This window comes from Hoplias malabaricus, chromosome 1 (assembly GCF_029633855.1).
Source record: "Hoplias malabaricus isolate fHopMal1 chromosome 1, fHopMal1.hap1, whole genome shotgun sequence".
Lineage (NCBI taxonomy): Eukaryota > Metazoa > Chordata > Actinopteri > Characiformes > Erythrinidae > Hoplias > Hoplias malabaricus.
The window spans coordinates 39545886-39569516 of NC_089800.1; the positions used below are offsets into that span (position 1 = coordinate 39545886).

Sequence of the window (23631 nt, forward strand, 5' to 3'; positions counted from 1 at the left end):
GATGACTGCATTTTGATCCATGAAGAAATGAACAGGAGACCCATTCTATGGTAGTATGCGTTATACTACATTGATATACGTTCATTTGTATATCAAGGATTAACAGGGACATGGAGGAAGGAGACTGAGCACAGACAGGTTAATTTAGAGATTCCAAGGCATATTGACTCTACATCTCATTTCAGTAGAATGTCATAAAATAATACACTATCACATTCAGAAATATTGTTTATTATCTCTGGTGGTAAAAGGGTGTCTCTGTGCCGAAGCAGGTAGTTTCGCTGTCACACAGCTCCAGGGTCCTGGGGTTGTGGGTTCGAGCCCTGCTTCGGGTGACTGTAGGTGAGGAGATTGGTGTGTGTGAAGCAATATTCTTATGGAGGAATATTAGGAGGAAAACACCTGAGCACCTGTGACAGTGGAATTTGTAGTTTTAGAAAATACTGTCACACGAGTGTCAGTAAATTTGAAGTGACAGGAAAAATTGCTTTAGGAGTGGCAAACCTGTCGGATATTTTTCCTCTCCCACAAATACAACTTCAAAATTACACCTTCACAAATCCTTCATTGCAGGTGCACAAATTCTACACACACAAGTACAAAAATATCATTCGCTCACAGTTTTGCTAGAGTTGCAGCAGGAAATATGATGCAAAATGCATTCACACACTCATATAAAACATGTGCAAATTTGCACATTTGCAAACCAGTATGTGAATCTGTGCAATGCAAGCTACACACCTGTTTATGTTTATTACCTGGGTGATATTTGTCTTGCACAAACACAAAAGTCAATGAATCCGTCTGCTTGAATATCTGGCTTCCGCGTGCTCTATTTTGCAAGTATCTCAGTCAGTGTGGTACAAAGTTAATTTGTGCATCTCTAGAGCCAGGGGCGGGCATTGTTCAGAAATCACCTAAACTTTCTGACCAGTGGACTCGTTAGGCATTGCTCGAATGCTATTGGCTGAGATCTCCTGGTTCTGTGACTGTGCGCCTCCTACGAAAAGCCTTCTCCAGAAAACAAACATGGAGGACAGAGGGTCTGTGTAGAAAATAGAATAGAATAAGGGAAATGACTTTTTATCAGATCACTGTCACAAGTGCTCAGGTGTTTCGCTCCTAATGTACCTCAATTAGTTCTCCCCGTTTCTGTGTGGGTTTCCTCAGGGTGGTCCAGTTCCTCCCAAAGTACAAAAATACACGCTGGTAGGAAGATTATTCATAGGTGTGATTGTGTGTATGTAGCCGCTGGAATGCATCAAGTTGTAGTGCCGGTCCCAAAGCCTGGATAAATAGGGAGGGCTGTGTCAGGAAAGGCATCTGGTGTAAAAACTGTGCCAGTTTGATGGTGCGGATCTGCTGTGGCGACCCCTGACAGGAGCAGCTCGAAGAAGAAGAAGAAGAAGAAGAAGAAAGATCTCTGGTGGTAAAATGGCTTGTTGCTCCTTTAATCTTAAGTGGAAGTTAATTGAAAAGTTTTACTCCTAGTGGTTTTACAATGTCTCACAATGAAAATGGCAGCTGTTATTTACAAATTATGTAAAAATGCAAAACGCTTTGTTCCATCAGCATTAATATTTTTTCCCATATATAGTTACTCATTTTTGCATAAAAGAATGCCATTTTTATTTGAGGGCAGCATGGTGGCGCAGCAGGTAGGCGCACAGATCCAGGGGCCTGGAGGTTGTGGGTTCGATTCCTGTTCCGGGTGACTGACTGTGAGGAGTTGGTCTGTTCTCCCCGTGTCCGCGTGGGTTTCCTCCCACAGTCCAAAAACACAAGTTGATAGATGGATTGGCGACTCAAAAGTGTCCGTAGGTGTGTGTGTGTGAATGTGTGTGTGTGTGTTGCCCTGTGAAGGACTAGCGCCCCCTCCAGGGTGTATTCCCGCCTTGCGCCCAATGATTCCAGGTAGGCTCTTGACCCACCGCGACCCTGAACTGGATAAGCGGTTACTGATAATGAATGAGTGAATGAATGAATTAATTTTTTTTTGAAAATTTGAAAAGCTTGACACGTGCCCAAAAAAATCACACAGATTTATGTACCAGATCTGTGAATATGCAATATATGGTCTCCATCATCTCACTGTGGCAGTAAAACATTTTGCCCTCTTCACTCAGCACTCCCTAAATGTGTTGCACGAGCGTATGACAGTGCTGTCTGCTGTGTTTACAGATCTGCTCTCAGATATGCTGGGCTCCGAGAAGTACAAGCTCTCCTGGCAGACAGTGCTGGACTCTATCCAGGATCCTAACATAAACAGGTCTGTCTCAGAACACACACACAGATGGAACAATCAATAGTGCAATCAGTTGCATTATGCAATGTGCACCAATGTTTCTTCTAGAAAATAATTATAACAAACCCTACATGTACAGAGCAATGGGTTCTTAAGTGTGTGTATGCCTAACACTTAGTAAAAATCAGTCACTCAAGTCAAATAATTCAAAAGCCTTTTGTGCACACTGCCAAAATGTGCAGAGCTGTGTGTCAGATAAACGCTGATTGGCTACCTGATAGTGTTGGTGGCACTTTGAGGATTGTTGTACATTGTTGTACAATGTTACCCACATTTATATGACCTGTCCTCAGTGTAGGACAAGAATAATATAATAAAATTTGTAGAGCGTGAGCGATTATTATCTAATTTTCTTGTGATAATTTATTGATTCTTTACTGACAATGAAAATTAATATTTAAAAAAATGGTGGCCTTAATTGTTAGGAGTTTAGATAAACAATTTCATGATTTAATTATTACTTGTAGAATGCTTGTTAGAATTATACAGATGTCACATCCAAGTTCTACTTTTGTATGAAATCTGTGGATTTTATTTTTCCTCATGTTCCAACCAGTATAAAGAATTTGTTGCAGATGCCCCTCTGAAAAACTGAACTCTCCAGGATGGTAGATCTCCATGTGAAGGGTTGATGACTAGTGGTATAGTAAGATATTGTGTGTAAATGACATTATGGCGTACATTGGTGTGTCTAACTGGTCACTATGACTGTGCTCAGGCATCTGGTCTACTGTGTGTGGGAGCAGCTCATTGAGTTCCTGCTCCCTGAGACTTCTGACGAAGACTTTCAGAAAACCCTGATCCACAGTCTCTCCAAAAATGCTGAGAAACTCCCACCATAGCAGCTCTGGAAGGCATCACCATGGAACACACATGCGTTTGTACAAACATGTCACACACTCGGTGGTCAGACACGAAGGTACAGTGGAGTGAGCGAGCAGACGATGGACTTGGTGGATGCTTTGAGGTCTGACTTTAATTTAGCCCTTACGTTTCTGGGTCTGAAACACACTACATGCATCCGGCCTAACTCTGATTACTGCCCACCTGTTTTGTATTTTATCAGTCCAAGCCTGATCTCCAAAACACCCCGGTACCGGATTCGAATTAGCCAATTCTCAGCTGCCTTTGCAAATCCTTATCCATCTTCTTCCTGCTCAAGCTTTGGGCTAAACATTTTACAGATGGGCCAGACTACAGTCCATCTCTGAAATGCTATATCAAGCTTGATAACAACATTGAACAGATTGGAAGTTAGAGTCCAGCATTTTCCTGCCTTATTCCCTGCTTTGTTGCTGACCTTCCTAGGTCAGGTCTAAGTTTACAAGTCTTGCAAGCAATTTTGCCCTTTGCCATGAAGGCAGCACAGTGAAGCACTCCAATCCAGTTTTGCTCAGAGACTTTGTTTACCAGCCTCACAAGCATATTCCTGTCTTATCTTCCTGCCTTATATTTAGGGAAGATTTACTTTCATGGCATTGTGCTTGACTGTACAATTTGTTGTTAACACATTAATGTGGCATGTGTTTTCTGTGTCATGCTGTGCTTGGTGGTCTGTCTGTGCATGGCTTGTGACTTGGCTCTTCAATATTTCTTATTTCTGGCTTTTATTTACACATGATATGACTCAGATTACCTTATAAAAGGGGCCTGAGAGTCTTAACCCAGGATCTCTTAAGGGTCAAAGGGTAAAATTAAAACTTACATTACAGAAAATCATTATATGAATGATCATCATCTGAGTAACTGAGTAACTTGTACTTAATGACTGAATTGTGATCTCTGACTTGCACAGTACACTATTTCCTTTTCTCATTTCAAAATACTAATATAACTGCCTTAAATCCAACTCATTCACTCTCTCATGCTCACTCATTCACATTTAGCAATTGCTTTACAAGAAACAGTATATATCATACTCACATTTAGGAACTGCCTCAAAAGTGCTTCAAAACTTTTATTCAACTAGCAATTTTATTTTTGACCGGAAACGACATAGGCATCTCCCAGGAGATAATACGATGATGTACTAAAATAATATTACAATGTGAATAAAAGCTGAGAAATATTTTTTTCCACTATGATGCCTCTTGTACATCATCGTATTATCTCCTGGGAGATGCCTGTGTCGTTTCCGGTCAAAAATAAAATTGCTGGTTGAATAAAAGTAAATTTAAGTCAAAATTTGCCAGGGGTATGAATTATTTCGGGCTTGACACGCGCTCTCTCTCTCTCTCTCTCTCTCTCTCTCTCTCTCTCTCTCTCTCTCTCTCTCTCTCTATATATATATATATATATATATATATATATATATATATATATGCACACACACACTCCTTTACAAATTTATATGACTGTATGGGAGCGTTTAGTGCTTAGTTTCCCACCAGGGAAATTTGTACGGTCCTGTTTTGCAGCTGTACATTAAAATTTTAATAATCCAAATATGGCAATTGTTATCTATTCAGGGTAAGGGACCAACAATAAACCACCAGTGACATGTTATTATTTGGGTGGTGGGTCATTTTCAGCACTGCAGCAGTCCAGACACAATGTAATGTTTTGTGTTTAGCAGTACAAGTGCATCTGGCATAAAGTCTGACCACAGATTTTTCCTCATTCCCATGATGGTAATTCTCTCATTTGTTAAAAAGGATGTGCTCGTTTTAGTTGGAGTCTGCGATTGTTCCCACAATTTCAGTCATGCAGGTATTTAATTTTTTTTTTATTTTTATTATTGTATTGTTTCCATATAGTGTATATGGTAGGTCTTTGTGAAAAGTGCAAGTAATTATAGAGGTAAAATAGATGCACTTAATTAACTGGTGTCTTTGTTTATCTGCTGCCTATTTTAGCTTGTTCCTTGTTTATTTATGTAATTAAATGTAAATACTGAAGTGAATATATTTTTTCATGTGTACCACTGCTGTCATTACATTCTTCTTTGGCTGTTGCCTTTTTTATAACATTAATAGCTGTATTAACTGCCTTAATATATAATATATGTGTATATGTGGTATAAATATTGTGGCCATTACGCATTACATTGCATTCCCGCTGTAATTCTTGATTACATTTTCAAAACTTTTCATTTCTTAATTTAATTTTACATACTAGAACATTGGTAGGATGTACTTTAGTATTGTTATTTTCACTTTTCATTGTGAATATACTCCTGTAATATCTAGCACAGTCTACAAACGGTTTACCTTTACATGCTATAATTGCAGCACAAATTTATTGGCAGTACCGTCAGTTTTGTTTGTGTGTATGGCTTAAATGTTGCTATTTGTAATTGTAATTATATAGGGGCTATTGTGGTTGGAGATCGATATTTTGATGTACATAGTGACTTAAATAAAGCTGCAAGGCACTGCACAGTTACTTCTTTTTTGAATACATTTTATTTACCTCGTAAAATTTTGCGGTGAAGCATCAGTGTCCAGGACTCTGCAGAAATTATCACAGCAGCTTTCTTTAAGGTATGATCTCTAAGAAGAAGGTAATGAACAGCACAGATCTTACATAAGGAAAATTGTACAAGCTACTACACCTTTAGTTTGATATATAATACATGTGGTATCAAACATGTTAAACCTACTGATGGTAAATTCATGTTAAAATACACCGGTCAACCATAATGTTATGACCACCTCCCTGTTTCTACATTGTCTATTCTCCAACAGAGGAGGACTTTGTTGTTCTTCAGTTATAAACTGAAGTCCATCTGTTGCTTGGCAAACTTTGTTTACCCAATTTTACTCGTCCTTCAATGGTCAAGACCACCAGAGAGCAGGTATACTTTGTGTTCATTCATTCTCAGCACTGCAGTGACACTAACGTGATGGTAGTATGTTAGTGTGTGTTGTGGTTTTATGAATGCAATAGACACGGCAGTGCTGCTTGAGTTTTTAAACCCTGTTCATTCACTTTGTAGATGCAAAGTCAAAGAGAGTAGCTCTTTTAAAGTTTAAAGCCCCTCAGTGCTGGGCTGTGGAGCCGTGGAACTGTATTCTCTGGAGTTATGGAGCACCATGCAGTACCTTTTTTTGTTGAGTTGTTCAGAACTAATCTTCCAATATCAGCACCCAGCCTCACTAAAATGTGTGTAGCTGAATGCCTTTAGGTCCTCATACAGAAGTTCCAGTGTTCCAGCAAATACTTCCAAGATGCTTTTACTCTAAAGTTATATGGGGTATTAACCCAATATTTGTTTCTAATTTTCTAATGGGATGTATCGTTTTTCAACAACTTTATAATGTTTTTCTCAGTCTGAACTGGTGTTACATCTTCATATTCTTTCTAGGTGAAGGTGATCTCATAAATGTTTTACCTTGTACCACTTAGATTAGTTCCAATTAGCTTGTAAAGTGTGTTACAAGTAAAATTTTATTTATTATTATTTTCTATATGATGCCCTACTGAGACTGAGGATTTGTGGTTTAGCCCATTCAGAGATATAATATATATATATATATATATATATATATATATATATATATATATATATATATATATATATATATATATATAATATATTCAGAGTCAACTGAAGAAACCGGAGTGTGCTGGCTGTTTATTTGACATAAACATTTAATCTGCTCCTCTGTGTTTGCTGGAGGCCTGATGCTGGAGTGGGACTGTACCCTGAGTTGGAGGAACGTTGGGGCTTTTCTGGGACACAGTGCTGCCAGCATGACTATCACATTCCTAATGACTGGACACTCATGGTTGGCAGCTTGGTAAAGGTCAGTGATGTTATTTTCTCTTTTTTTAAATTATTTATTTATTTATTTTGGGATGAGTCATGGCTGAGGGTGGACGATATACTCGTTCAAATGTTTGGATGACTTTGATCAAATGTTTTATTGTGTTTCTAGCTGAAAAGTTCATACACTCTACAGAGGAACAAAACAACTTTTGGCAAATATATATTTACATATTAATAAGACAAACCTAAATACGTTTTTTATTTTCCCCTCTAATAGAAGACTTGCCCAATACAATCTGCAGAATTATGTTCTCTGTAGGAGTGTCGTTTTACAAGGGGAGTGTAAGCTATTTGAATAGACTTTGAATTAAGGAGGATAAATTAAAAATATGAATAAAAAAAGAAGACTTGTGTGAACTTGCTTTAAAGTGTTGTATACTCTTCTGGAGAATGACTGTTGATAATTGAACGAAAACACTCCTCCGTTCAATGCTTCTACAGAAGCTCCTCTCTCCAAATTCATGCACACACATTGCCACAATAACGACAATAACCCCCTGCTCCTGATTGGCTGAAATTTTTCTCAGTCCAAGTATGAACATTGGACTATTTTCCAACACACCAACAAAATGGAGACCTAGCCAAATGTGATGAAAAATTTGCTGAATTTTACAGAAAATGTTATTCAGATAATCTGGATATAGTATAGCTCTTAAAAAGCTATTATTTCGAAAAAGAGATGTTACCAGAACCTAGGACTCTCCTCACAACCAATATCTGCAAAATAACTAAAATCTTTTGTTTTTGTTTATTTGGATTATGAATTGTAGACAATGCTGTAAGTTTCTGAGATGGAGGTGTGGAAGAATACATCTGAAGGTTTCTTTAAAAACCTGAAAGTAAATCTTCTGAAAAAAGATGGAAGATGTAATGTAGAAAAGTGTAGAATCAAGTACAGAATGAAAAAAAACAAAACAAAATGGAGTCTTTGAGATTGAAATTGTCTTGTCCCTCAGGCGACATTAACCCTCTCAGCTTCAGAACATATTTGGCAGTACTTTTAAACATTTTATAAATTAATAACCAACAGTTCATATATATATATATATATATGTAACATTTAAAAAATATATGTATATTTTCTACATTAATGATAATATGGTGAAATACCTGTGAAATGACCAAATTCACATTTTCAGGTCTGAGCTTATTCTGTCCCTTGATATTTTCAGTAAGATCTCTCACACTTTCAGTATTAGCCAAAAATGAGGTCACACTCGCACTTCCTACCTCTGTGTTACAAAGGATTTTTAATGACTTTTAAGGGGTTTATCACCTAATTAATAACCAACTAAGCCTTCATAAGTGTAGTCTTATTTTAAAGTGGTACTATATATTTAAAACAAAATCCATGTACTTACTGACAGTTTGTGCTGCAAATTAAATAAGCAAAAAGGTGGTCTCTGAATTTTGTACAGTACTTTATTTATTCACCTTTTTTTTAGCATTTGAAAACATGAGCTGTTTATCTACAACCACTAAAAAACATGCTTAAATGGTTTACGTTTAAGCACGTTTTTTAGAACTTCAGCATCCCACATTTCTAAGCAGATGCTGAAAAACATTTCTTAATGCCTTTGCCAAGCTCTCTATTTTTTGCCAGAGGAATGGTAAGCCCCGTCCAAAATCAAGAAAATATGGATTAAACAGACCTCCCATTATTAAAATCAGATCAAGTCTCTGGAGCCAATTTTTTGGGAATCTATGACAAACAGAGGTTTGGCTTAAGGTCTGTTTATGTTACTAGACCCTAATCTTATACAGAAAATATAATAGCAGTGAATTGTCCAAATGTTACATGCTACAGCAAGGTCCTCAAAAAGGATTCTCAAGCTCAAAACATAAAAAATAGTTGCATGGGCTTTATGCCTCAGCTTGCTAAATAATAATAGATTCATATTTAGTTAAAATGATGGATTATTACAAAACATTAATAAACTATTAAGTTACGACAGAGTTGATTTTCTAATGAGACTGCTGGGGGTTTACTAGAGTGACTTAGCATCTGATAAAGTCTCAGTATTTTCCAAACAGCTTAATTTTCCCAGTGGTTCAGATGGGTATAATGTTGTTATTTAAAGGAAATATATCAGAAAAATATTAGTTTGATGGAGGATGTCAATGCTGTTAAATTTTTAGAAAGAACTTATCATTCATCAGTCCATGCAGTATGTTGTCACTGTCCAAAGAAAAATATGTATTTCCAAAACAGTTCTCCAATGTATCTCCAAAATCTTTTTAACTTTTAATGGATGTCAGCGTAAAGAGATTTTATTCCAAGTAATTTTGGAGCATTTCTATTGGTCCCGTCATCAAGACAGCTGCTGTGTTCAACTGATGTAGCAAACTAAAAATACACATTTTTCTGTGGACAGTGATTAAATGCCTTTGTGTGGTTTAAATATGGCACATGTAATACCCAAATGTTCAAATAATTATTATACATAACGGGATTACTTATGAGACACCAAGGTATTATAAATCTGTAACTGACATAAATATCATCACAAGCATGTAACACATTAGTCACAATACCATCATGAGTCTAAATTATGTTATATGATTGGATGTATACATCTGGGCTTCATAAACACATTAGACAAGTTTTGAGTTCACCAACAGACTGGAGAGCAGCAATGGTGGGGAAAAAATTAAAATAATAATAATAAAATCATGAACGTAGCCTTTAAATGACAACCTAACCAAGTTTGATGTGAATGCAGGTCTAGCTTCAGGTGAAGGGCTCTGCCGTGTCTGGTGCACGGCAGCACATTTACAGACTGTTCAACTGTGGTCACTGAGGCAACTGGCCATGTTTGGAGACCTGTGGACTGTAAGTATGAAGTTTGTGACAAGTGAAATCTCAGGCTGCCTCACATATTTGGGGCGTGTGTGCTGGTTACTGAGGAGAAAAAGGCCTCCTCTCTCCACAGGCTGGAAAAAAAACAGGACTCAGGATCCTGACACTGAGGGTCTGCAGGAGGGGGAAACTGCTTACTTTAAGGTCACGTACACTTCAAAGCCTTTAAAGATTTATTTGGACCCTCAAAAGTGTGTGCCTATAGCTGAGGGGTACATATGAGAAGTCATATTTAAAGTGCATTCATTAAAGACATACTAGGGAACTAAACGAGCATGTGTCCAAAGACTGCAATCTCAAGTTTGCTTTGTACTGTATCTGTTTAGTTGTTTCTAGACATAGCCATATGCACATTGTTGGTTGGCCTGTCCACTAATGACATTATGCACATTTTTAAAAGAACATTTTAGGTCTACACATGACCATTTAAAAAAAATGTAATTATGGAGCTCTTGTTGTGCAATAGTCATGGTACTGGATTGGATTACATTTGTCAGCAGTTACACTTTGGAGACAATATTCATAATAGGTTCATCATTTGTTGTATCTCAGCCACAGCTAATTTCAACCATATGCAGATTTGATAATTGATTTCACAAGGTCTGAGTTTTCTCTTATTCTTCCTCTCTGCCTACTCCTTCTTCCAGTGATGGAAGATTAGCGTGAACCTCCGTGGCCTCGTTTACATGGAAAACACATGTTCTCACTGTTGTTATGCAATCATTTGCTAAAAGGGCTTTCTTTAAAACGCAAAAGCTCTTGACGTGCTCTAGGTTTGACATAATAGGGAGGCATTGGGTTGTTTTTGTTATGTTCTATTGTATCTTATATAATCAGATGCAGGAGGATGCACTCAGAGTTAAAACCATCAACAACCCCTCCTTGAACCATCATTTGATTATCATCTCTATGTTTGGCATAAAGTCAGATTTTTAAAGGAAGAAAAAAAAGATCTAATATAGTTAATATAATCTCTGACATTCAAAAAAATATGTGTAGAAAATATCCATTCAGAGTGGACATTAAATACAGCTGTTTCGTTCTTTAGGAGAAATTTTTAAAGGGGGAGGCACGTTACATCTACAGCTAGTTATGCTGCCACACCTGGGTTCGATCCTCGCCACAGGTTATTGTGAAGAGTTTGTGTTCTCCCTTTGTCTGTGTGGGTTGCCTCCGGATGCCCCAGTTTCCTCGCACAGTCCAAAAACACATGTTGGCTTATGAAATACGCCACAGACGTGTGTGTGAGAGTTTCAGAGAGTGAGTGAGAGAGTGAGTCTGCATGAATGTATGATTATCTGCAATGGACTGTTGCCCTGTTTATTTGTGTTCCAGCCTTGCACCTAGGCTCTGGACCCTCCCCAAGCCTGATCAGGATGAAGGGGTTACAGAAGACAAATTAATTAAAACTACCTCAGATGCCACATAAAAATAGTAATTGCTGTTGCAGACAATTATTGCGTGTCAATCTCTACTTTAATCCCAATTCTGCTCAGTGTTTGGTCAACATCAGATTTTGTACACTGTATACTAAAATACACTGCACTGCAAAACTTGTGCACACTTACGTCTTAGAGGGAGCAGACAAAGGATTGAGGCTTTATCCTTTTAACCAACTGATTTTCTTCTCATCTTTCAATACTATGAACCCCACATGTCCCATGATGACTGCTACAAACACGCAGGTTAATGAATGAATTTCTGAGATTATATTAGGCCAACTTCAGCTTGAAGTATCGCAGTGGGTTCTTCACTACGTTTAACTCTGCACTGTCACTCAGTGCCCCCTGTAGTCCTTTCACTTACATGGTCAACTTGTGCAGATCTATTGCATTAAATTCATGTATAACCAGTATCTAGAGCTTAAAATTTGTTAAAATTCTCATTGGGAATTCTCCAGTTCATGTCATAGAAACCTAATAAAATGTAGGTCTGACTCCATTTACCCAGAGAATGGATGATTTTTAAGACTGTCCAATCAATTCCCTGTATGTTAACAGTGAAGTATAAAGGCTTTCAATATACAAAGAAGACCAACCCTATGGAGCTCTACTGTAATGTTGCAGAACTGAAATCTGAAGAGTCTATGTATGTGTGTGGCCTGCAGAGGGTGCCTTTGTCTTAGTTTTGGTTTTGGGACCGATTGATGCTAATCCTCTGGGTGGCAGTGTGTATAAGAGCTCATATTGGGGAGGGGGTGGGGGGGGACCCTTGATAATTTGTTCATTTGTATTCAATAGTATTGTAATGCCTGATGTATTTAAATGATTTCTTGGCAAAACACAAGAGTTTCAGTTTTCAAAGGGTTGAAGATCCCATGAAAATGTATCTCTTAATTACAGCAAACACACCGTGTGGGTTAAATATTGGCCCCACATATAGATGGGCTTCTGCATCAGTGACAAGACCAGGATTGTTTTTTAAGTTTTCAAATATATGTCCCAAACTGAAGGCCTAGCTCTAACAGTCACTGTTACCAACTGATAATTTGTAGTTGTGAATGTTCCTTAGATGTGGTTTTGTCACATTTATCACAGCAGACAATTTACTGAGAGCACTGCCTTTATGAAAAGTTGTGTCCATGAAGCATTTACCTATGCCTCATTTTAGAGAAGTACTTGGGCCTCTCTCCAGGGTTCAGTTTGATGGCTGTGCTATTATAGAGCAGTGGAGCTGTCAGCTCTTTCTTTCTTTTTCCTCTCTCTCTCTCTCTAACTAACACCCCCACACACACACAGGAACAGTCTGGAGAGGTTATGACATGCTTGCCTCTTGTTTCTGTATCTGCTTTGAGTGGGTGTTCTTTATTAGATTCATTTGTCTCAAGCTGTCACTGGAGATATGAGCCCTTATCTGGAGGATGTAACACACTGCACTCATGGGACCCCCAGTTTTTCACATAACCCCTGCACATAGCTTTTTTTTTTTTTTTTTTTTTTCAAGCTTACATCACACTTCACTGTAACATGGCTCTTAGGAATTAGCTGCACTTTTTGGGAGTGATCAAGAAGTTAGAAAGTTCATTTATTTATTTATAAGTTCATTATTATTTATTAATCTGTCTCCATTTTCATTGCTAATGGATATTTGTTGCATGGTCTTACAACAGGGAATCATGAAATGTACTGTAATCTATTTGATGAATATATGTGTTGTTAAAGTAGTCATGCCTTACACTCATTGTAAACAGAGTTGCCATGTCCTGAATCTAAGGGTGGGGATTTAAATATAACAAATCACTGAAATATATTTTTAAGGAATGGTGGGTAAATTTATTGGAAGAAAAAAAAAAAAAATATTTAAGTATCTATATTCAATACAATTTTCTGTTTTAAAAGTGCAGTATTTAGATGTTATTCTTTAATACAATTTTACCCAAAACAAAATATATCAAGTTACAGCCACAGGAAATTGCAATGTTAGGAGTTATCACAAAGGACTCTTACTTATATAGTGTGGTGTTTCTATCCATTCTGGGCACTGAAGCCCAGTGTGGAAGCCATTGGTGTATTGTATGGCTACGCATACAATACCATCCATCCATTATCTGTAACCGCTTATCCAATGTAGGGTCGCGTGGGGTCCAGAGCCTACCTGGAATCATTGGGCGCAAGGCGGGAATACACCCTGGAGTGGACGCCAGTCCTTCACAGGGCAACACAGACACATTCACTCACACACTCACACCTACGGACACATTCGAGTCGCCAATCCACCTTTTTTTGGACTGTGGGAGGAAACCGGAGCACCCGGAGGAAACCCACGCGGACACGGGGAGAACACACCAACTCCTCACAGACAGTCACCCGGAGCGGGAATCGAACCCACAACCTCCAGGCCCCTGGAGCTGTGTGACTGTGACACTACCTGCTGCGCCGTGCCGCCCATACAATACCAGTTCTGTGTTAAATCTGCTCATGATATGATCGTTATGAAATATTAGGAAGTCAAAATTGCAGTAGCAAATTTTCATTATGTGCCTCAGTGTGTGTTTTAAATGGGGCTGGGTGATATGGCCCAAAAATAATATCATGATATTTCAGGGTATTTGTTTGTGATAGGAGTATTATTTGGTAATATAACAAATCACTGAAATATATTTTGAAATATATTGAGATTGAAATATATTCAGGAGCATTTTGCAACAAAATAAACGTTAAAGTATTATTTTTGTATAAATGTTGGAGTGTCAAACATTCAGTTGAAACAAAAACTTTTGTAAACAACAATAACTTGTGATATAAAGTGTTATGTATAAAACAGGTCATATAACAAGTAAACATCTTTAACATCTTGCATGTAATATTTAAGCAGAGGACCAAAATAAAACACTAGTGAATGTTAAGGGGACACTACTTAAGAAAAAGAACCAAAATAAATGAACATTTATTTGTCATTGTACATTCTACAGTGAAATGTACACATGGGGCAGTGAGAACACACACCTGGAGAGGCCACCAGCCATTGCTTGCACTTGGGTAGCAGTTGGGGATCAGGTGACTTTAGCCATGGAATAAGGTGGAGGAGAGCATGGTTCCTCCATTCAACCCTCCCAATCCTCAGTTATATCCTGCCAGTCGTGGGCATCAAACCAGCAACCTCCCAGTCCCAAGGCTGCTTCTCTGACTATTAGGCAATGGTTGCCCCAGTTATCTCCGTGCCTGCAGTTGCAGAATGTAAAAAACATTTCATTTTTTTTATCTGATATAGTCTTAAAGGGCAGCCAATAATGTTTTGCATTAGTAGCGTGGTGCCTTATTTATCCGTGTTTAAATGGAAGCGGCAGACAATGATGGCAGTTAACTGTATGGTACTTTTAATTAGTAGATGATCAAATCCACCAGTTTTTTTTGTTTGTTTGTTTTTTACATAGTTACAAGCAGGAGGGGTGGAGATTTAGCCTTTACTGAAAGTAGTAACAAAATAACCTGACACGATCACTAACACACTAAGATTGTTCAATTTCTTTATGGAATAGCAAAGGTTACAGTTATATGGGATTAAATAGCCCTGTAATCTTGTAGATCAGTTATATGAGAATGTTATATTAATAGATTTAGTGGTATAACATCACACGTTTCACAGCATGTTTTTTTCCTACTGTAACTCTGTCAGTATCTGATACCTGTGATATAAATTACTGATGCTGCAGAATACATTACCAGTTGTTTAGATTTCTAAGACTTGTTTTTAAAAGATACAAAAACAGAAAGTTAATTTATATATATTAGTTTCAAAGATAGCCTTGTGCCCAGTGATTTCGGGTAGGCTCCGGACCCGCTGTGACCCTGAACTGGATAAATGGCCACCGACAATATGTGAATGAATGAGTTGTACAAATAAGTGTTTTTCCATAACATATAATTGTAATTCAATGATTCTCCTGCCTTTTTGTCATTTTATGCACCCTTAGAACAAAAAAGGAACTGTACAGGTGTCACCAAAGGTACAAACAGTGTAAATGTACCTTTAAATGTACAACAGTGGTGTTAAATTCCAGTTTTGTTAAATAAAAACTACACTATATTCTCTTCTCCTGTGGGAGAGGTGAATATTTGTAACTTTTCATTATGGAACTGTGTAAAATAAAGTAATAAAATATAAAAGTCCTGGAGATAAAATGGGTCATGTGAAATCAACAAAACTTTAAAATCTACAATTCATATAGAATGGGAGCATACCTGGAATCACTAGGCGCAAGGCAGGAACACACCCTGGGGATTGGGCACACATTCACTCACACCTATGAAAACTTTTTGAGTAGCAAATTTAAGTAGTGTTTTTAGACCATGGGAGGAAACTGGAGCAACCATAGGAAACCCATGTAGACACAGTGAGAACACACAAAACTCCTCTCAAAGTCACCAGAGTAGGGCCGCAACCCAGGAACCTGGAGCTGTGTAACAGCCACACTACCTGTTGAACCACGGTGCCGCCCTATTTGAAGACATTTCCCCCTTAAGTAATCTGAAACAACAAAAAGAAGTCTGTTAGAAACCTATGAAGCAGGAATAGAGCAATACCCTCATCTCGGTGCCTCCAGATGCCAGAGAAAGACTAGCATACCAAATCGAGGCACTTCTGTGTTTTTCATAGCCATTTAATGAAAATGAAGGTTCATTAAAACATTAGACTGATTTCGAGCATTCAGACTGGAGCACAGCAAATGGTGAGGAAACCATTTTATGTCTGTTTTATATTAAAAAATATGTTTTTGATTACAAACATGAACTTGAACTGCCTTTAACGCCTGGCGTTCTTTCCTGTCATTTTTAGAGGTGTCCGCTCTCTACTGTATAATTCAGGAAGCTGTCTGATTGGTCCGCACAGGCGAACTGACAGGAGCATCTGCAAGAGTGGACACTTTCTCAGGAATCTGGTATGTGTTTATTAAATTCCCGATTAATAGGCTACTCTCAGCTGCAGCTGCTGTCTGCTTCTATCATTTTCTCTTTCTCTCTCTCTCTCTCTCTCTCTCTCTCTCCCCCCTTCTCTCACCCTCCCCCACCCACTCTGTAAGTGAGTAGTCCCACTGCAGAGATCACTCTTTGTAAGTGAGTGCAAGAACACTGTGGTAGTGTGTTGTTGTAGATTGTGGTTTTTCCAGCCCATGCCTGGCACACACACTCCAAAACACTGGCAGCTCACTTATATATTAGTGTGTCTGTCGGAAGTAGGAGTGAAATACAGTCTCCTGCTGTAAATGTGTTTTATGGTTCAGTCCATCATGGGAGCATTCTGTGGGATTTTGAATCGTGTGGTTGTTTCTGGTGCTGTCTGTCAATTCGTTAATGTTCATTTAGTGTTTGTGATTGCATTTATTTTTTATGAGGGCATTGATCAGTGAGACTGATTAGATATTTCAGGAACAAGACATTGCAGTATCTTTCTTCTGTCTCAGAAAGAGCTTTGCAGCTACAGATGATTGTTATTCATTGTCTAGTTGTCTCTGTGGCAGCAGGATATAATTATATTCATTTTTGCATCAGTTTAATATTTGCAGACACCCCTTTAATCAGTGGATTCCGCTACTTTAAGGTACACTCATCATGGATATACTGGAATAGACTGTGACAGTCTGAAGTCATGTTTAAAGCCAAACATCAGCTAGAGGGGTTTGAATCCCGCAGAATTTGTATGTGAAGCACTGGAACTGCATTCTCTGATCTGATGCAGCACAATCCATTACCATTTGTTATGAGTTGTTGTGGTGGTTGTGATCTAGAATGGAAAGGGTCAAACTGGCTGACCGGCCATATTTGATGTATGCAGAAGGTTTCAACAAATTTCTCTGCAGTATGTCCATTGCTTTTGAGCTCTTTAGTAATGAAACTGTGCAGTGCTGGAGCACCATTGGAAAGAGTTAAAAGTAGCAGAAACTGATCCTGTACTAATCAAACAACAGTATCTGACCTTTTGTTTTGATTAATGTATGATTAAAAAAGAAAGAATAGTGTCTTCAGATCTGATCCTGGGATAGCCATGCCTTTTACATGCGAATGTTTTTTTTCTTCCTGCAGCACAAGGGCTTGCTCATTAACATATTAGTGTGATCAGGGACAAACAACACATACACCGATCAACCATAACATTATGACCTTGTTTCTGCACTTACCTTTAGTTCTGTGAGTTCCACTGACCAAACAGGAGCACTTTGTAGTTTTATAATTACAGATTATAGTCAATCTGTTGCTCTGTATACTTTGTTTCCCACCATTTTCCCTGTTCTTTAATTGTCAGGACCCCCACAGAGCAGGTATGATTTGGTGGTGGATCATTCTCAGTGCTGCAGTGACACTGACGTGGTGATGGTGGTGTGTTACATTTCTTTAAAACAACAATTTTGTGCATACTTCTAGAAGCATGTAGAGCTTGAAATATTTGTCTGAACTCAGTGTGAACCGACTGCTCATGACTGGTTTGTACTTCATTTCTCGTCTTATTGGATCTTATTCAGATTTCACTTTTGGATTCTCCCAGGTTTTTAGATTTTTATTCTTTATCTTGGCTTGCGTTGGCTTCTATTTTATTTTATTTTATTTATTTTTTTATATTTCTTTTTCCCTTCCACATTCTTTGCCTTGAAACATTATCGTGTTTGGAGTCGTCCACATTTGTTGTTGAGATGAAGGGTTAAAAGGCCCCCATTATTAAGAAAAACTGCAGATAAATTGTGAATTGTTTCAGGGAAAAATACCATTTAGAGCATCCAAACTGACCTTTGGTCAAATGATTGATTGAAAACTATTTTTGTGGGCGAAGTTTGACAATGTAAATAAGCACAGGTTTTCAACAGTTAAAGGCAGTATTACGACATCAGCTCCTATTAGTGTGATAACAGCATGCATTTTAATGTTAATCCAGACAATAACTTAAAACTTCAATGTTTAAAAGCATCGTTTGATGAAACATTTAAGTGTGAATTATTCTTACATTTTAGCCAACATTTTTTTCCAGCATTATATTATTTTATATTTGTATTAATTTAATTTAAATTATTTTCTGGTATGTTTGAAAACTTATACATATACATAGTGAGTGGAGCTGGGCGTATTCATGTCAGTTTCTAACTCAAAACTTGATTGAACCTTTGTTCATGTCGAGCAAGATTCAGACTGAAGTTTAATGGACTGTTTGAGATGGGGCTGGGGGAATAGAAATTTAGAACATTTAAATGTATTCAAAATTCATTCATTGTCTACAACCACTTATCCAGGCTCTGGAGCCTACCCAGAATCATTGGGTGTAAGGTGGGACCACTCCATGGAGGGGATGCCAGTCTTTCACAGGACAACCCACACATTCACTCTCTCACTCACACTTATGGACACATACTAACATGTGTTTTTGGGCCGTGGGAGGAAATCGGAGTCACCCAGAGCTGGACCTGAACCCACAACCTCCAGGTCCCTGGAGCTGTGTGACTGCGACACTACCTGCTGCGCCACTGTGCTGCCCTGCATTCCAAATTATAAGTAAAATTTATAACTTGTTCATGCATACTGTTCCATACAGTGGGTGACTGCTGACCGGATCATAAATAGCCACAGGAACCTTAGTGTTGAGGTGTAGGATTCAACAGAAAGGTTGTAGCTGCAGGTAGGAAGAGAGAGTGGTGGGCCCTATGTGAAGCTCTAATGAATTGGCATAGAATATTTTACATCTTATCTTATGTATGATTATAATAATGATTATACAGAGCTCCATACTGTGTCAAAACCCTTTTTTGCAAAATCTCCACCCCTCCAAAAAATGTAGGACAAAGTATCCAAAACTAGGTTGGGAACCACCTACAAAGAACATGAGGTCACACACTACACTAGCCACAGTGTTACAGCGTGTGTGTGTGTTACGGGAGGGGGGTGCTGTATGAACTGTGTCAGATGTCCTCACTAATTCACAAACCATTCCTCATCTGAGCAGGCATGTGTTCAGGGGGAAGTTTGGCTTTCTGATGTCACTCAACATGTTTTTTCCAACTGGCGTGATGGAGGTGCTACTCTACAAACGGGTGTTTGGGCAGTGTGTGTGTGTGTGTGTGTGTGTGTGTGTGTGTTTTTGAGGGACAAAGAGGAAGACAGAGAGAGGGAAATTGCCCTATCTACTGTCTCTCAGCTCCTTTCTGCAGTTATGACCAGCACAGCGCTGGTTCTGGCTCAGACACAGAGCACAGAGGAGATTTGGAGGCAGCTGTTCCTCTTACTTTCTGTAGCACACATGCACATGTAGCTCCACACAGCTCCTACTGGTCACGTCACTGGAGACTTGAGCATTCAGAGCAGTTATTTAGGTGCAAAGCATCTCATGGAACTGGACTGCAATTCACTCACTCATGAATACTGAGGAAATGCTTCTGAAGTGCAACTATTCCATATTTTGCATCAGTGACACTGTGTCCTTGTTTTACTGTGATACACATGAAGTTTCAGATGTCACAGCTTAACAAAAGCAACTTTAGTGCATGTGCAAATCATTGTGAGCAATTTTTTTTCTTTTTGCTTTTGAGACAATTATAGAAAGATCAGAGGCCTCATTTATGAAACTCTGCATGGGTTCTGGAGAGGAAATGGCACGTGCTTAAAAAATTAAAAAAACCCTATGTATGCACAACTGAACACTATTGCCTCTTGATGAATCTTAATCTAATTCAGATTATGCTTATCTCCATAATGCCCACATTCAAATCTCCTCATGAGTATTTAAATATGGGCTTCCCCATCCATTTTCGAGTGAGATAGTGTAGGCGATGGAGGACTGAATAACAAGCAAAGGGACATTTTGGAGAATGTGAGGTAGAACTTATTTAATTGGTTGCTATAATAATAATACATTCTAATAAAGTTTATTTTTGTAATTATATTGATATTTGACTTTGCAAATAAAAATTTTAAAGTGAGAGAAAATAGAGTAAAATAATGAAAATGTAAATATTATAGAGAGTGAAATAAAACAAGCTAGAGTAAAATAATATATATATATATATATATATATATATATATATATATATATATATATATATATATATATATATATATATATATATATTTAAAAAAAATAGAATTAGACATAAAAAGCAATGCATTTTTAACATGCAAATTAAAAAAACCCTAATTATTTAAAAACTAATCAAAGCTAATCTAAATGTTAATCTTTACTTAATCTGTCTTTCTTATGCTTAATCTGAGAAATATGGACTAATACTTTAACCCATGATGCCACCAATTCATACTCTCTCTGCAATGTTTTATGTGTATGCATGGATCAAATCTGGGCTTGTTTTTATGACAGTTCCTGTGTGACTTGTATTTGTGGGTACATACCATATATAAACGAGGCCCCAGAAATGAGCTCAATTCCTACAGTTCATCAGCACATTTCAGTTGTTGTTGCACATCTGGAGGGTAGAGACCATATAAGTAATTTTTCTGCTTTAATCCTTGGGAGACTACTTCTTTGTTTGAAACTCGATCACACAAAACAATTGTGTGGCTTTCACTTGCCAAAATGGCAACTGCCTTGTTTTTCTTTAAACTTGTGACATGATGCAGCACAAACTGACAAAAAAATAAATAAATAAACAGGCAAGCATATATTTTCACCGTTAACAGTGTAAATATTTAGCAATAGTGCACGCTCAAATTGCACAGGACAAATACATGCATTCAGATTCTAATGTTTTAAACGCTGTGTTGCTACAATGAATTTTAAGCACATTTTGAATTAGCTTAAAGAAACTGCTCCTGGGGCTTCCCATAGTTTGATTCATTTTTACAGCACTGTACTGAAAACAAAAGACAGGGGGAGGGATGTGGTTTCCTACCATTTTCCAAATGTTTCATAGTGAAGTTTCTGCAGTGCTGAGTCCAGAGTAGTAATGACAGAGGCCCTGTTCTCCCTCTTATAGGCCAGTGGACCATTATGATGATTTTGAAGCTGTTATTTAAAGATAAAAATATTATGTAATGACCATTTAAGGTCAGCTTTGATTGCCACTTTATATATTTGTTTCCTGGGCAGGGCTCTTTTATGTGAATATGGCAAAGAGCTCAGAACTCTTCTGAAGTTGGTGAAACTTTAGAGGCCATCGTTTTGTATGATTTACCACGAGTATTGCCATGGACTGTAATGTGCTCCGTTGGCATGGCAACACTTTCAGAGCCAGATCTATGGCACATTTAAGCCACTGCTTCCCAAGCTGTTGTCATACATCATGTGTTGCTGTAATCATGTAGTCACCACCTTGTGCCACCATGTCCTCCACCCACACTGACTGTTTTTTTCCGCTGTTGTTGTGCTATGTAAGTTCTGGAGCATGATGTGGCTCTCCTGGACACTTTGCAATGATGACTACATAGCCCTGGCCACTCTGACCATCTGGCATTCTGACCTAATGAGGCACTGAGGAACATTTTGCACCAAACGACTTCATCAGCTTAGATCCCCGGCCCAGGATTGGGACTAGGTTGCTAAATATACACGTGAACTGTCATGTGTCAACAGTCCAAGCCATTATTGTTATTGTTTTGTTGGTTGTGGGTCCAGTATTCCATTTCATTAAAAGAGAAATCCATCATTTTAGCAGCAAAACAGTAAATATAGAGTGCTGTCAAAACGAATGCCTAATGAATTTAACACATTCATTTTTTTTGCACTAAATTTCACCAAATTTGGCTACAACTTCCTCCAATAATCAACAATTATGCAGTTTTATTCAGTAATGTAAACACAGCATTGCAACTGTTGAGTTAAAAATTTTAGGATTTAATTATATTTATACTGTAAAATATATTGACTATAACTAAATCTCTCTCTCTCACTCTCTCACACACACACACACACACACACACACAAAGCTGTTTGTCCTTGTTTGAGCCACCAGCTTAGCTGTAGAGTTTCACCATTAAAGCTTGGGTCCAACATTTATTAAAGTAATCAGTTATATTTATAAGTGTTACTCATATTAGGTGAAGAATCCAATTTCTGTGTTATAGCTGAATGAACCCCACATGAAGGATGGTCATGTTTGATATAAGTTTAATATGAAAACTCTGACACATCCAAGCCACTAGGTGTCATTATGGTGGCTGTTTAATATTGTGAATAAGAATCATGTGAGAAAATGTCTGATTGCTTTTTGAAGTATTAAAGGAAACCATTGAGATTCTAGGAAAGAAGTGAGAGTTCTCAAATATTTTGTCTAATGCCCCTTTGAGAACATTAATTTCCATTGTAGCTCCCCACTAACCTACTCTTCTTCTTATCATCACTTATATCTATGAACAAAAGTCATATAGGTTTAAGTATGCTGTCCAATTTACTACTGTTCTCTGTAGCTGTTGCTAATCTGCACAAATAACACATGGCCCTGTTCTGATTTTTTTTCCCCACCCTCCAGATGGGTCCCTTTAGACCACATTATGCTACCTAGCACCTGCTCCTAGAGAGAAATTTGAAGCTAGGCATCACTACTTTCTGAACTCCTGCCAAAGCAAAATCAACACACAACACATTTGGAGCAGAACACTAACTGCTCAGTTCCTGTTATGTTAGGTAAGAGATGACTGCAGTGTCTAGCACCATTCCGGGGAACAGGGGTAAATTTAGAGCCCTCTTAGTTTCAATTTCTCTGCAGAATTATATATCATTTGTGCATTTTGGCTGCAGGCAATGAGTGAAACCCCAGTGTTCTTTGTTAACAAACATATTGTGGATCATCTTTTGGATAAAACAAACTCTTCGTCCCACACATGCTTAACCTTTCTACTTCTACACAGTAGCATGCAGAGTTGGAGTTAAATCTTCTCCAGGGAATGAGTTTGTTTTCTTGTGATCCTCAAACGCAGTTGATTCCTCAGTGCTTTTTGTCTCCAGAGAGCTTATTAACATCTAAACAGCAGACTGGGCTCCTGTCCCAGCGTCTCCACTGATGTCATCATCACAAAAACACACAGCCTGGGCTGGTGAGTTTAATACTTCTGATGTTAGGTGAACTGTTATTGCTGGTTAGTTGCAGAAAATATGTAAGTGGGTTCATTTTAAAAATGAACCCATTAAAAAAAATAAAATAAAATAACACCAAGTGTTACCTGCAAAGCCTAGATCTAACACATATAGAAGAAATACTCTAGATCCCCTTTATTGAATGGCTGAATGACCTTAAATACTTGAAAAAAATGTGAAAAAAAACTTTGCTAA

At 37.9% G+C, this 23631-nt stretch overlaps 1 protein-coding gene across 1 annotated transcript in view; it reads left to right on the forward strand.

The window, feature by feature from the left end:
* The window catches only part of snx19b (sorting nexin 19b), a 41706-nt gene extending 36027 nt beyond the window's left edge, over positions 1-5679 (forward strand). The window contains exons 11-12 of the mRNA XM_066662528.1: positions 2182-2269; positions 3024-5679. Coding sequence (XP_066518625.1) covers positions 2182-2269; positions 3024-3147 — 212 coding nt within the window. The 3' untranslated portion in view covers positions 3148-5679. The remainder of the gene's footprint in view (positions 1-2181; positions 2270-3023) is intronic.
* Positions 5680-23631: the final 17952 nt, after the last annotated feature.